Source organism: Budorcas taxicolor, chromosome X (assembly GCF_023091745.1).
Source record: "Budorcas taxicolor isolate Tak-1 chromosome X, Takin1.1, whole genome shotgun sequence".
NCBI classification, from domain to species: domain Eukaryota; kingdom Metazoa; phylum Chordata; class Mammalia; order Artiodactyla; family Bovidae; genus Budorcas; species Budorcas taxicolor.
Window position 1 is genome coordinate 29,816,736 of NC_068935.1, and position 14,688 is coordinate 29,831,423.

The following is a 14,688-nucleotide window of genomic DNA, read 5'->3' on the forward strand; positions in this document are numbered from 1 at the left end:
TAACCAATAGAATGAACAAAATGATGCAGATATTAACACTAATATAATTTTATGAAGATTTTTGTTTTATGAATTGGAAGCTGTGTTTTAAAATGTATTGTGAATCTTTATCATAAATGGAACTATGACCAATCGTTTTGATTAGTAGCTGTCATGTGCCTAGAAGAGCTCCATATATATATATAAGATATTTATAAGTTAGTTCATATTTTGGAACTGAATGACTCTCTGGAATGTTTCTACTATTTGTTCAGAGTTAGAGCACTATCTTTTGAAATAGAACAAAAAAGTTTTGCTTGCTGTTTGTGTATCAAAGTTTAGATATATTTAAATAGGGATAAGAAATTTAAGGTGAATCTAAGTGGAAATGTATATATAAATAGGAACAAGAAAGTTAGGGTGAATATAAATGTAAACATTTATAAATAAAGTGGTTAGTTATAATCTGGTTAGGGAAATGTGATTAAATTTGAATGTATTTAACCAACAGGACTGGATAAAATCCTTCTTAGGAAGTTGTAGAAGAGTAAAGTACTCGCGGTTGAACATCAGATCAGGTATAAAACCAGCTTCAAAGAAAGGAAAACAGCAATACGTTTGAAGAAACAGGCAAATTATAGGTTCAAAATGTAAAATAAAAATAGTAAAATTAATAAAGTAGTGAATAATATTTCATGAGGTAAGCATAATATACATGACCCCACTAGGGATTATTAAACATTTTAGATGATTATTTTCTGTTACTTTTATTGACTGTTATTAGTAAGACTTTAGAGGAGAATCAAATTGAAATGTTAGACCTCAGTTAGTAATCAACCAAATATCTGTGTAGAACATCTTATAATTGAATAATACTTTACCACTTCATTTGATTTCTAAGAAATGCTATGAGATAGGTGTTGTTATCACCTCTATATAATAGGTGAGGAAACAAGTTCAGAGAGGTTAAATGACTTGTTCAAGGTCAGGTGGCTGACAGAGTTGCCAAACGTGCTGGTCTCAAACACAGGTTCTAAGCATTCAAATGCTATGCTCTTACCACTCAGACATTCGGGGCTATTTCTGCATGTGACATAACTCTGCTTCTTTCTGCAGCCCTAAATAAGGACTGTGTTTGCAGTGGTTTGACATGTTGTTTGGGAGGTGAGCCAAGTGGTAGTCAAGTAGCAGCAATAAAAAAATCACCTCTGTTAATATAGTTGTTTATACTCCTTCTTTGGAGATACTGAAGTTCTGTTCCCTGTGATAATATAGTGCCCACCACATTCTCACCACAGCTCTGGTTTTAATGTAAACAGTGCCTGTCATTACAGGCAGTTCTGGTTAGGGGTTGGGGGTCTTACATGAACAGTTGGGCAGTGGCCAGCTGGAAGGAGATGGAAGAGAGAGGAAACTTTAGAAGAGAGAGGAATGAAAGTACAACTTTTAAAGGGTGATAGGGAGGAAGATGCGAGAAGAGAGGAAAAGAATGAGTGATGAGAGGGAAGATGGCATGGAATCCATGCTATGGCACCTTCCTGTGATCTGTTCCTCATCTCCTGGAGAGAAGTGACAAGACAGGGAGTGTGAGTGAAAGGAGGGCTGTTTTTCATTTAAGACATATTCATTGAGTGCTCCCCTGTGCCAGATTCTATGCCAGGCTCTGAGGATAAACTGGTGAATAAGACAAGGGGGTTCCTCACACATGGTACTTATATTTTAATGGGAGACACAGACATTACGCTGAAAGCACAGAGTAGTGACTTTATTTGGTTTCAGTGCTTATAAAGGGTGCTACGAAGGAGCATAACATGGGTATCTAATGTGGACTGGGAGGTCAGAGAGGTGGTCTCTAAGGATCAGCACTTAAGCTGAGATCAGAGAGATGCATAGGAATTAGCCAAGTGAAGTGTGGAAGAGAAGCGCTAGGTTGGGGAGCCACAGGTACAAAGGTGTTGTAGGAAGGAAGAGTGCCCCTTTAGAAACTGAAAGAAGGCCAGTGTTGCTGGGGAGTGGTGAGAAGGAGAATGACTGATGAGTGGATTGAGTTGGATCATGTGGAGCATTGAACATTAATTATAGGTCATATTAATTCGGTGGAACTTTAGAGCAAAAGAAAGCCTTTTAAGGCAGAGGGGTAGGTGGGTGATGGAATAATAACAGCAGATGCTTATTTAGTCCTTATTTGTGTTGCTTACTCTCCTCAGTTGTTTAAAATGATTAGCTCATCCTTCTCAGAAGAGCCCTGGAAGTACATACCTATTTCACAGATGGGGAAACTGAGGCATAGAGAGGTTGAGTAATTTGCCCTGAGTAATTTGCTCAAGGTCAAACCACTTATAAGAGGTAGAGTATGATCAGCTTTACATTTTTAAAAACCACTCTGGCTGCAACACAGAGAATGGTGAGTTTCTGCAGGGAAACCAGCCAGGAAGCTGCCACAATGTGAAGATGAAAAGATGGAGGTGGCTGGGAGTGTGGTGGTGGGTGGAGGTGGAAGGAGAATGATCCCCTGGCATTCCACTCCTAGTCCCAAACTCTCCTCAGCCCCATCCCGGATTACCTTTGTGTTGTCTTAAGACTTCCCTTGGTCCTCCATATGCATACTTAGCTGAGGATTAATAAGACAAAGAAGAAAATATTCTGGATGTTGGTTCTTTCTGAACCTTGTCTCTTCCATTCTTTACCAGGGGCTACAGACCTGAGCTAAGGTGGGTGCTTTAATTGGGTGGATCTTGTGTTTGAGTACAGTTGTCCCTCAGTATCTGCGGGGCATCGGTTCCAGAAGCCCCCACAGGTACCACAATCCGTGGATGCTCAAGTCTCTTATATAAAATGGTGTAGGATTTGCATGTAAGCTATGCAAATGTGACCATATATTTTACATCATGTCTGTATTACTTACAATACCTAATCCAATGTAATTGCTATGTAAATAGGTATAAATACAATGTGAATGCTATGTAAATAGTTACTGCATGCAGCCAAAGCCAATTCACATTTTGCTCTTTGGAACTTTCTGGAATTTTTTTTCCCGAATATTTTTTGATCTGAGGTTGCTTGAATCCACGGATGCAGAACCCACAGATACAGAGGGCCGACTGTATGGACAGATGAGCATGGCATGTTAATCATCTGCAAAAGCTTCCTGTTAAGGACGATGTGGTATTGATAAGTGTTGGGCATATCTTCTCAAGGACATATAGCATTGATTTTTTTTTTTCCCCCTACTAAACCTCCAGAAAACTCAACCCGAGCCACAAAAGTGAATGGAGCAATAGTTTGTTCTCAGATAAACGGGACCATTGTAGTGGAGTTTCCTGATATTCTGTACATAGTTAAGCTCTCAAAAAGGGACTCCTCTCTCCTAAATGATTGTTAGCCCAGGGATTAGAGGTTCTGTGTGAAGCTGGGGGTACTGTGGTGCATGGTTCCATTTTGCCCATTTTGAGTCCCCACAGTCATGTTCTGTAGTGACTTGGGGTGGAGCTAGTGAGGGACTCAGTAGATTTGAAGCAGTTGATAAATTGCATTTTTCTCCAGGGCCTGCTTATTTGCATTTTTATTTCTTATTGTGTTTTATCCGCTCCATACTCAGCATGACAAAGTCACAGTAGTATTGTTGATAATAAGATCTGGAATTGAAGAGTTTTGTTTTATTTGAAGCTGAGAGAAGTAGTTGTTTTACTCTCACCACTTGGCAGAGAGCTGTGTATTATGTGCCCGTTTTCCCTGCTGTCTAAGTTTTGACCTTGTTGCAAGTTAGTCATACTCTGAAGCTTCATTGCTCTTGTGACTTAAAGGAGTTACCCTAATACTTTTAATTACTTCTTCACTGAAATCTTTCTGTCGGAAGAAGGTGACTGAATTGAAATTTCAATTGCAGAATTTTAAAAATCCAGAGTATCCAGAAGTCCCATGGAGTCTAAAGACCTGCAGAAAGAGTTTTGCCGTAGTAGAAGCTGAAGAAGGCTGTAGAACATTCTAACATATATCTTCAGTAAAAAAAATTCTTTAGGAGTGGATATAAACATTTGACAAATGCAGGAAGTTCTGTGATCTTTGTGAGTTTTGGTAATGTGTCATTGTGGGCCACCTGTTTTGCTGTGGTAGAACTAAAATACGTGAGTTGATTTCAGGTTACTACTTTCATTTTGTGTGTTGTCACATTTAATTCTGTACTCCATGTTTCTATGAAGTGCTTGCTGAAACTCCTAAGAAACATGACCCTCCAAAAAGTTCTTCACTTTTCCGTGGAACATAGCTCTTAATCACAAATTCCTTACAATCTGACTAGAAATCTAAATAATAATTGAGCTGTTTTCTTGAAAGATAACTTCTTGTATGTTAAGAACTTCTTGTATGCTGGAGACCATCAGTGAGATATATACAATGTGAGTACTTGAGATACTATCTAGGTATCTGTTTAGTCTTTTGGCCTGTAATTTGTCTATTTAATTCTTTCATAGCACTTTGAGATCGAGGGAAGCTTAATGCTCATAAAACCTCATGAGGTGAAAAATGAATACCTTTTAAAAACAATAAATATTAAGAAGTAGATTATTTGTAGGAGATACAGGAACCTAGGAATTTTGAGTCATTTCTAATTAAAAAATTCTAGCAGCTATTTTTGAGTAATTTTTAGAATTAAAATAGTAAATGTAAAATTAAATGTCATTCTAAAGTTTTGCTATATTAAAAATATGAGCAGTGGGTTCTAAAATCTAATGGGTATAATATAATATTCTGATTTTGCCTTTATTAGAATTCAAGGGATGAATTTTTAGTATTGGGGAATATCTACATAGGAATAAGCAGGTTATTTTGTATGGGTATATTATCCATTTTCTGTCATATAATGAGGTATTTGTGAAATTTTTTTGTTAAAGTAAGGGTTTTTGGGTATGCCAAGTTTGGAGCTATTTGGTAGAGCAATATCGTAAGATTAAATAGGTTTTCCGCAATTAAAATTAAAATTTGAGGCCAAAGTAACTTCACCAGCAATTTAAGGGGTCTGTTAAACTTTTAAAGCTGTGTCTGTAATTTTTTCAACATTTTATTATGAAAAAATTTCAAATATAGAAAAATGTTGAAATGATAATACAGTGAACACCACATATATTCTCCAATTTATGTCTTACTGTATTTGCTTTATCACCTATTTAACCATTTCTCCAGCTTTCTATCAAATGAATATCCTTATTTTTTTATGCATTTCTAAGTTACAGATATAAAGTACTTCAATATGCATATCATTAGTCAGAACTCAATATTTATTTGATTTTTAAGGTAAAATTTATATACATTGAAATATATAAATCTTCTGTATCATTTGATGAATTTTGACAAATGTTATGCCCAGATAACTGAAGTCCCTACAAAAATATAGAACATTACTGTCCCCTACAAAGTGCATCTTTCCAGTCAACTCCCAAACCCACTCCCCAGACAAACTCGCTGTTCTGATATTATTTTCCTCTGCAGATCAGGTTTTTTGTTCTAGAGTTTCACAGAAATGGAATCGTATAATATTTGTAAGGCTTTAATGTTTTTGAGATTCATACATGTTGTCTCATTATCAATGGTTCATTCCTTTTTATTGCCGAGTACTATTCCATTGTAAGGAAATAGCAGTTTGCTTATTTAGTCTTTTGTTGTCAGACATCTGGACTGTTTTCTGGATTTTGGCTTTTGTAAGTAAAGCTGTTGTAAGCATTCTCCTAAAAGTCTTTGTAATAGTTCAGAGTGAAATTGCTGGTGTGCCGGTAATCTAACAGTGGAATTTAGCTATTGAAAAAAGTTATGTTAAACCATGCATATTGCTGAACTACACTTCATTTTTAATTTACAGCTTCCTTTTCATTTCCACTTGCTATCATCCTAGGCCAGGTAATCATACCTCATTTCTAGATTAGTTTAGCTGGTTCTCTTGCCTCTAGTTGCTTCCCTACTTAAGTCCATCCAGCACAAGGTTTACAGGTGATATAACGCTGCTCCCTTGTAATCTCCAGTGGCTTGCTGTTGCCTACTGTGTGGTTTGAGAAGGCCTTCTAATTCTGTCTCCACCTGGCCTTGTTTCTTATCGCTTCTCAACATAAACTCCATATATGCTCCTTCTGGTTTTTACCTTCACTGTTTTTGCTTTACTGCTCCAGCCTAGAATATCCTTTCTCTCTTTTCCATCCCCCCAGATCTTTAGAATTCTTAGAGTACAGCTCAGAGTTCCACAACTAGGTTGTGAGCTCCTTGTAGGCAAGGACCATGTTGGCTACTTTTTATATTCCAGTGAACACCTGTCATAGTGCTATGGATAAAATAGATATTTAGTCAGTACTTACTAATTTGATTGTCTCGTACTGATGATTACAAATGAAACTGTTTTTTCAGTATTTCTTTAAAAAATTTTCTTTTGGCCACACCATGCATGTGGGATCTTGGTTCCCTGACCAGGGATCAAACTTGTGCCCTCTGCATTGGAAGCACAGAGTCTTAACCACTGGACCATCAGGGAAGTCCTTCAGTATTTCTTTTTAATGCCCAGTTAGTAGGTTTCATATTTAAACAACTACTGGATATAATAGTTTTTTAAAACATTTAAGTTATAACCCTGTGGTTGAAATGCTATGAAATATGCATAATGATTAGAGAGATATACCCTAATATGCATTTAAAATTATATCACAGTAAAACCGTGAGTATCTGATACCCCTGAAGGATGAGTCATTTATGTTAGGTGTGCATTCCAAACAGTGGAAGGCTTCCCATCAATCCTGTTCTTGCCATATTTAATGAAATGCTATAAAGAATGTACTATATATGTTATATACCTGCCCTCCTAAATCAATGTGCTGCATTGTCACTGCAGATGCACTTAAAAATGATGTGAGGCTTTGCGCTGAGTAACTTAGTTTATCACTCCATACAGTGAATGCTGCTCCATACTGCTGAACTATACGGGTTGTCTGTGTTCATGGGGCCACACTGAGGCCCCTGGGGCTAGTTTTGACATACAGATAACTGGCTGACTGCTTGCTTCCTTGTAGAGCTGAGCTTCTGTCCTCAGTCTTTTGAACTTGAGCTCTCTTCTTCTCAGTTGTCAGTGTATTGCAGTTCTCTATACTATGCAGAGATGTATAGTATACACTACACTTTCTGTTGGTCACGGCTGCTGTAGTCTTTTTCCCTTGACTGCAGGTACCATCGCAGCTGTTTGTGTGCTTTGCTTATCCCTTCCCTCTTATATATATATAGTCTCTTTCTTTCTCTCTCTCTCTTTCTTTTTTTTTTGCTTCTTCTTTATTCTGTCAGTTCTTTCAGTCTTTGCATTTTATGTGAAGATGGTCTCTCTTTCCATACCCTGGCAGGCAGTAAAAGCACTCTTTTCTTTTTGCACGCTGAACTGATCAGAGCATTGGATGCAATCTTCAGGTGCCTTGCCACTTCTATACCCTGGTCTATATTGCCAGGTGAATATGGACTCTTTCCATACTACCAAACTTTTTGTTTCTGGGCTTGAGGTTTTATTGTATAATGTTGGTGCTGGGGATAATGATATTATTACCATGTATTAACGATATCATAGGGATTTTTTTCGTTCCACAGTATGATTAAATCTAGAATATAATGTGGCATTTAGCAATGGGTTTTTAACTATACAATACCACATGGCACATTTAAGAACAATTTTTACTTTGATAATATCGTGGTAGTAGACATGTGGAGAGGATCGTGTGTCATCGTATGATAATTTACTGTTGAAATAACTCTACATATTGATACAACTATGTATACCCTTAATTAATTTCTCTCAACAGTTTACTCATAACACGTCTCTCGATCTTTAGGTCCCAAGGAATCCTGATATCCCAAATCCAGCTGTTGCTCAAAGAGAGGAACAAAAAAAGATTGATGGAGCTGAACCTCTTACACCAGAAGAGACTGAAGAAAAAGAAAAACTTCTCACACAAGTAAAATATTTTAAGTGATTGAAATACTTCTAGTCAACCAGTAGAAGAAAAGAAAATATAGATCACACTTATTTTTTATTGTATGGGCCTGGTACCCTGATCAGACACACCAGCAAAGCACAGGGCCATAGTGTAGACATACATTTAGATCAACGATCCCTATTTTTTAATCCCTTATATAAAACAGTATTGGAAATACTAAAAGATACATAAATGAAAAATATGTGTCAATTATTAGAAGTAAGACATGCATTTTATCAATTATGCTAAAGTCACTTAACCGGCATATGAATCCTGATAGACAATAATTACCAGCATATCTTAAAAGATTTATTTTATTGATTATGAGTTCTCCTCTGAAATTACACTCTACCAATCTTTTATTTATGGAATGACTTCATAATTCTCAAAATGCCTCATATCTTTTCTTGAAAAGAATTTTAATACAGTGGTGAGAAATTTCTGAAACTTTTAAAGATACTCATTGTATAGTTAAAAGTTAATAGTTATTAAATGTTTAAATAATATTTATATTTACGAATAATTAAATATAAACATTTTCATTTGAACAATATATTAATGCTTTCTGGTCATTGTTGCTCTAATGGGTTTTATGAGTGGCATACTTCCAAAATAATCTGTAGAAGATAAAAAGAATTACAGTGTAAAAGGTACTTGCAAAATAATAAATAAAAATGTGTTCTACCTTAGTATAGGAAATAGCCAGCAAGATTTATTATTCAACAAATTTTTTTGAGCAATATGCAAAGCACAGTGCTAGGAAATTTTCCATATTAATTATTGAAAGTTCATTTTTATATTTATATCTTATTTATTATATAGGTCTTTTCTTTGTTATAACATGTAATTTTATTGAATGAATTTTTACAAATTGCATTCATAAGTTTCTGAGCCAAATGCCTGGAAGTCATAAAGTTCAGTTGGAAAATGTAATTGCAACTGGCTAAATATTAGGACTTCAGTTCAGTTCAGTTCAGTTCAGTTGCTCAGTCATGTCCGACTCTTTGTGACCCCATGAACCGTAGCATGCCAGGTCTCCCTGTCCATCACCAACTCCCGGAGTTTACTCAAACTCATGTCCATCAAGTCAGTGATGCCATCCAGCCATCTCATCCTCTGTCGTCCCCCTCTCCTCCTGCCCCCAATCCCTCCCAGCATCAGAGTCTTTTCCAATGAGTCAACTCTTCGCATGACATGGCCAAAGTATTGAAGTTTCAGCTTTAGCATCAGTCCTTCCAAAGAACACCCAGGACTGATCTCCTTTAGAATGGACTGGTTGGATCTCTTTGCAGTCCAAGGGACTCTCAAGAGTCTTCTCCAACACCACAGTTCAAAAGCATCAATTCTTCGGTGCTCAGCTTTCTTCACAGTCCAACTCTCACATCCATACATGACTACTGGAAAAACCATAGGCTTGACTACACGGACCTTTGTTGGCAAAGTAATCTCTGCTTTTTAATATGCTATCTAGATTGGTCATAACTTTCCTTCCAAGGAGTAAGCGTCTTTTAATTTCATGGCTGCAGTCACAATCTGCAGTGATTTTGGAGCCCAAAAGAATAAAGTCTGACACTGTTTCCACTGTTTCTCCATCATATTAGGACTTACCATAGAATAAAATAAAATATTTAAATATTCATGTTTTATTTTCAAAATTTATTTCCTGAACACAAAAATAAAGTTATGATCTTAGAATGTTCCTTCGCTTGCAGTATATTGTAAATGTACAACATATTGTGAATATACAGTCTCAGTTGAGGAATTGCTTTTGTTTGTAATTAGAAACAAAATCAAGTTTTTGCCTCTCTTAGTACTTGAAGTCATCTTTAGTCATTTTTCTCTACTGCTCTAAATAATTATGCTTTCAAAAAATCACAGGAGTACAAAGGAACAAAATGTGGCAGAAAACTTTATCAACTAGAGGTTAGGGATAGAGTTTTGCTATGCTGAGGGTATCACATTTATGTGGGTTGGAACATGAGGAATGGAAGACAGAAATTTAGTCTTGTGACTTCAGAGACATGCTAATAAATACCAAAGAGACTGAAAACATTGATTGGTCAAACTGTTCCCTTTTAGAAAAGAAATTGAGTGGGCCCAGTAACACCGTTTATAGAAATCTTATTTATGAATATAATTTTGAACAGAAATTATTTATTCACAGTAGTTGGGAATGATGTAAAGAGTTATAAAAAATTTTCTTCAGTCTTTTTTTCTTTATGTATTTTTTTAATTTAAAGCATCCACCTTTTTTTTCTTAATTTACATGGGAACACGTCTGTGAAAAAAATGAAGTACTGGAATATCCAGGACTTCAGCATTTATATTAGCATTTTTATTTAATGCATTTGTATTTTAATGTAGTAGGCATCTATAAAATATGGAGTTAAAAACTATATAATATCTTAGAACTATAAATCAGTTTTTAGTACTTAGAGGGAAATACATTCTCTTTATGATAGAAAAGCAGTTATTTTTGCAATAACATTAACTCAACTTTTGATTCCAACATAAAAAAACCTAGGATTTTATAAGAAGAAAAATTTTAAGTCTTTTGAACGGTTTTTAATGTACTGTTGCATAGAACTAAATAGAACAATATTTGGATTTGTTAATTTAACCTCTATTGATGATGCTTGCTTTTTTGTTCACAGGGATTCACAAACTGGACTAAGCGAGATTTCAATCAGTTCATTAAAGCTAATGAGAAATATGGAAGAGATGACATTGATAATATAGCTCGAGAGGTGGAGGGCAAATCCCCTGAGGAGGTCATGGAATATTCAGGTTTGTATATATAACTTCAAAAATGGTGTTTTACTTGTAACCTTATGCATTTCTTTGTGTCAGTTTAATTATATCTTTGTTCAGAGACCTTTAGACTTTTATGAATAAACTGTAGGTGAAAGTATAAAATATAATTGTATTTCTATGAAAAGATTATAAGACTTACAAAAACAAATTGCTGTTGTCCCTGCTAGTTAGCTAATAGAGCCAAGTATAGCACTGATAAAACAAGGGTAGCTAGTGGATGATCATCTTCTGGGCAAGTCAAGTCTAAGACTTCAGTTTCAGTGGATGGAATTAGTGTTTTTCTAGGTTGTCCCTGAAGTAGAGAATTCCTATCAGGTTCTTTTAGATCCTTAGACACTCTCAGGGTTTCCGTTTGCTCCAGGGAGGTTGTATGAATTCCATTAACTCCAGGCAAGCTGGAGTAGATCTGAAAAGACTGCTTGAATAAATCTGTTGACAGGTCCTGGAATCAACTCCCTCTCTTACTCAGCTGTGTCTTTGGTCTTGACCAGAACTAAATTATGTGCCAAAGCATATGGAGTAAATACTGATTTCCATGTCACAGTGCAGCCAACCTAAGGCTTCTGAAAAGAAATCTTATTAAAATAGACAAGTATGTGTAGTAAGTTTTCTTTATGTAGAACATAGGAAGTTTCTAAAGTCCAAATAGGTTGAGCTCTCAAATTTAGCCACTTCACTTTCACTTTTCACTTTTATGCATTGGAGAAGGAAATGGCAACCCACTCTAGTGTTCTTGCCTGGAGAATCCCAGGGACGGAGGAGCCTGGTAGGCTGCCATCTATGGGGTCGCACAGAGTTGAACACGACTGAAGTGACTTAGCAGCAGCAGCAGCAGCTGTATAGAACCTAGAACATTTCTCCCCATAGAAATGTTACAAAGTAGGTTTAGGTTTCTGTGCTAGCCCCTCAAAGCCTACTTAGCCTAACAAGTGAAATTCTATATTTTTGCTGTGAAAAATAGTAGGGAGGAAACATTGAAATACAAATAAATATGCCAAAGATTAATACAGACTAGGAACAACTTTTAATTTATTTATAGTGCTAGTGCTTGAATAAGTATGTTTAATTAGGGAGCAGATACTTTATTTTTCTTTTGGAGATGTGAAAGAGCTTTCTGGTGATTGCCAGGGACTTTAGAGATGGATTATATTGAGTTGTTATTTCATGTAGTATAACATCAAGTCTATGAATGTTCTTTACTTTGATACCAGCATAACATTATTACTACTGCTACCATTTGCTGCATAAGTTTAAGGCGTTTGGAGACTTAAAAAGGGGTAAAATAGAGGAGAGAGTTAAATTGTAGCAGCAAGAGTTGAATGAAAATAGTGTAAAAAGATATGTGCTGAGAAAGTTTCTGAAGTAGAATTTTCTTCAAAAGATAAGAAGGGGAATAAGCATCAATGTGTATGAAGTTGCAAGAAAAAAAAAGTTGATTAAAGAAGATACTATGTCAGATATTCCTTCAAATTGACACCAGGCCAGGTAGGATGATTAACTCAGGACAGCTTAATTGGGGCTGTGCTAGAGGATATAATGTTCAAATAAAAGCATAGCTTAAATCAATATCTGTAGTGTCTTTTGAAATTCTAGTCATCTGAGATGGATAATTAAAAACTTTATAATAGGGACTTCCCTGGTGGTCCAGTGGTTAGGACTCCATTCTCCCAGTGCAGGGGGCCTGGGTTCAATTCCTGGTCAGGGAACTGGATCCCATATGCTGTAACTAAGATAGAGTGTCCCACTTACTGCAACTAAGACCTAGTGCAGCCAAATAAATAAAAATAAATAAATAAATAGAAAAAAAGCTTCATAATATTTCATGAAAGGAAAATTGCTAACCTAAAACCTTCTTGTTGGGGTCTTACTTTTAAATGAAAAGAGGTATTTAATACCCCTCATTTATTATACCTTAAGTGTATTTAATAATTGAACATATATATATATGTGCATGTGAAAGTGAAGTCACTCAGTCATGTCCAACTCTTTGCGACCCCATGGACTGTAGCCTATCAGGTTCCTCTGTCCATGGGGTTTTCCAGGCAAGAGTATTGGAATAGGGTGCCATTGCCTTCTCCAGGGGTTCTTCCCAACCCAGGGATCGAACCTGGGTCTCCTACATTGCAGACAGATACTTTACCATCTGAGCCACCAGGGAAGCCCTATATATATGCATATATATGTATATATTGGAGAAGGCGATGGCATCCCACTCCAGTACTCTTGCCTGGAAATCCCACGGACGGAAAAGCCTAGTAGGCTACAGTCTATGGGGTCGTGAAGAGTCGGACACGACTGAGTGACCTCACTTTCACTTTTCATTTTCATGCATTGGAGAAGGAAATGGCAACCCACTCCAGTGTTCTTGCCTGGAGAATCCCAGGGACGGCGGAGCCTGGTGGGCTATCGTCTATGGGGTCGCACAGAGTCGGACACGACTGAAGTGACTTAGCAGCAGCATATGTATATATATATATATATATGTCTATATCTACTGATGACTCTGAATCTTAAGTATAAACAGTATAAGTTCACTATATCCTTTCCTGCTAATTCTTCATTCTGTAGTTCCTTGGATTCATTTATGTAAGATGACAGAAGTGTGAAATAGTAACTCTTGTTTTTTTCAGCTGTATTTTGGGAGCGTTGCAATGAATTACAGGACATTGAGAAAATTATGGCTCAAATTGAACGTGGAGAAGCAAGAATTCAACGAAGGATCAGTATCAAGAAAGCCCTGGATGCTAAAGTACTATATTTCCTAATTGTCAAATTACCAATAGATTGTTTCAATTGATGATTAAATGGTGATTAGCTTTGACTTATTATTACCGCACATTTAGTTAGAAGCACTATTTTGTTTAAATCTATAGATTGCAAGATACAAGGCTCCATTTCATCAGTTACGTATTCAGTATGGAACTAGCAAAGGAAAGAACTATACTGAAGAAGAAGATAGATTCCTGATATGTATGTTACACAAAATGGGCTTTGATAGAGAAAACGTGTATGAAGAATTGAGACAGTGTGTTCGGAATGCTCCTCAGTTTAGATTTGACTGGTTTATCAAGTCTAGAACTGCCATGGTATGTATTCTTTTCTTGCTTATTTCCTCCTACTTTTTATTTTGAAAAATTTCAAACGTCACATATCCTTCACTTAGATTCTGTAATTGTTAACATTTGCCACATTGGCTTTCTCCTCTTACTAGTATATGCATATGTGCATATATATGTGTGTGTACTTACATACATAGAATCTATCTATACATATAGAATCTATATATTATACTCAGAAATTCAGAAACACAGCTATATTCAGAAATCTAGATCTGTATTTTCTATTTATTAATATACAGATCTATGTTTCTAAACCATTTGAAAGTAGGTCACAGATATCATGTGAGACTTTATTTTAGCTTGATGTAATTTCCTGTTACTTTCTGACATGAATTGTGTTCCTGTTAAATCTTAATGCCGCTTGGCAGTGTTCTTGCTCGTATAGAAATAAATGCTGGTATGGAAAGAGTCGTGTTCGACTCTTTGCGACCTGACCCCATGGACTATACAGTCCATGGAATTCTCCAGGCCAGAATACTGGAGTGGGTAGCCTATCCCTTCTCCAGCAGATCTTCCCGACCCAGGAATCGAACCAGGGTCTCCTGCATTGCAGGTGGATTCTTTACCAACTGAGCTATCAGAGAAGCCAGAAATAAATGCAACATGTTTTTAATGTTGGCACTGTCAGTCTTTTGTTAGTTGAGTTAATTAATACAAAAATAGATTCATATAGCCTAAAAGAGTTGGACACGACTGCGCGACTGAACAACAACAATAAAACATTAAAAGTAGCCAGAAACCAACAATCCAAACATTGGACATTTTTCTTTAGTTTCTATCATAAATGT

General features: G+C 36.2%; 1 protein-coding gene and 1 non-coding gene across 2 annotated transcripts in view; one reads left to right on the top strand and one right to left on the bottom strand.

Annotated features, from left to right (window-relative positions):
- SMARCA1 (SWI/SNF related, matrix associated, actin dependent regulator of chromatin, subfamily a, member 1) overlaps positions 1–14,688 on the top strand; it is a 67,861-nt gene that overhangs the window by 40,901 nt on the left and 12,272 nt on the right. Inside the window, exons 20-23 of the mRNA XM_052663030.1 lie at positions 7,824–7,946; positions 10,622–10,754; positions 13,412–13,530; positions 13,655–13,867. Of these exons, the coding sequence (XP_052518990.1) occupies positions 7,824–7,946; positions 10,622–10,754; positions 13,412–13,530; positions 13,655–13,867 (588 nt within the window). The remainder of the gene's footprint in view (positions 1–7,823; positions 7,947–10,621; positions 10,755–13,411; positions 13,531–13,654; positions 13,868–14,688) is intronic.
- On the bottom strand, positions 6,418–6,490 carry TRNAG-UCC (transfer RNA glycine (anticodon UCC)). Its single transcript has one exon. It is a non-coding gene; the product is annotated as a tRNA-Gly (tRNA).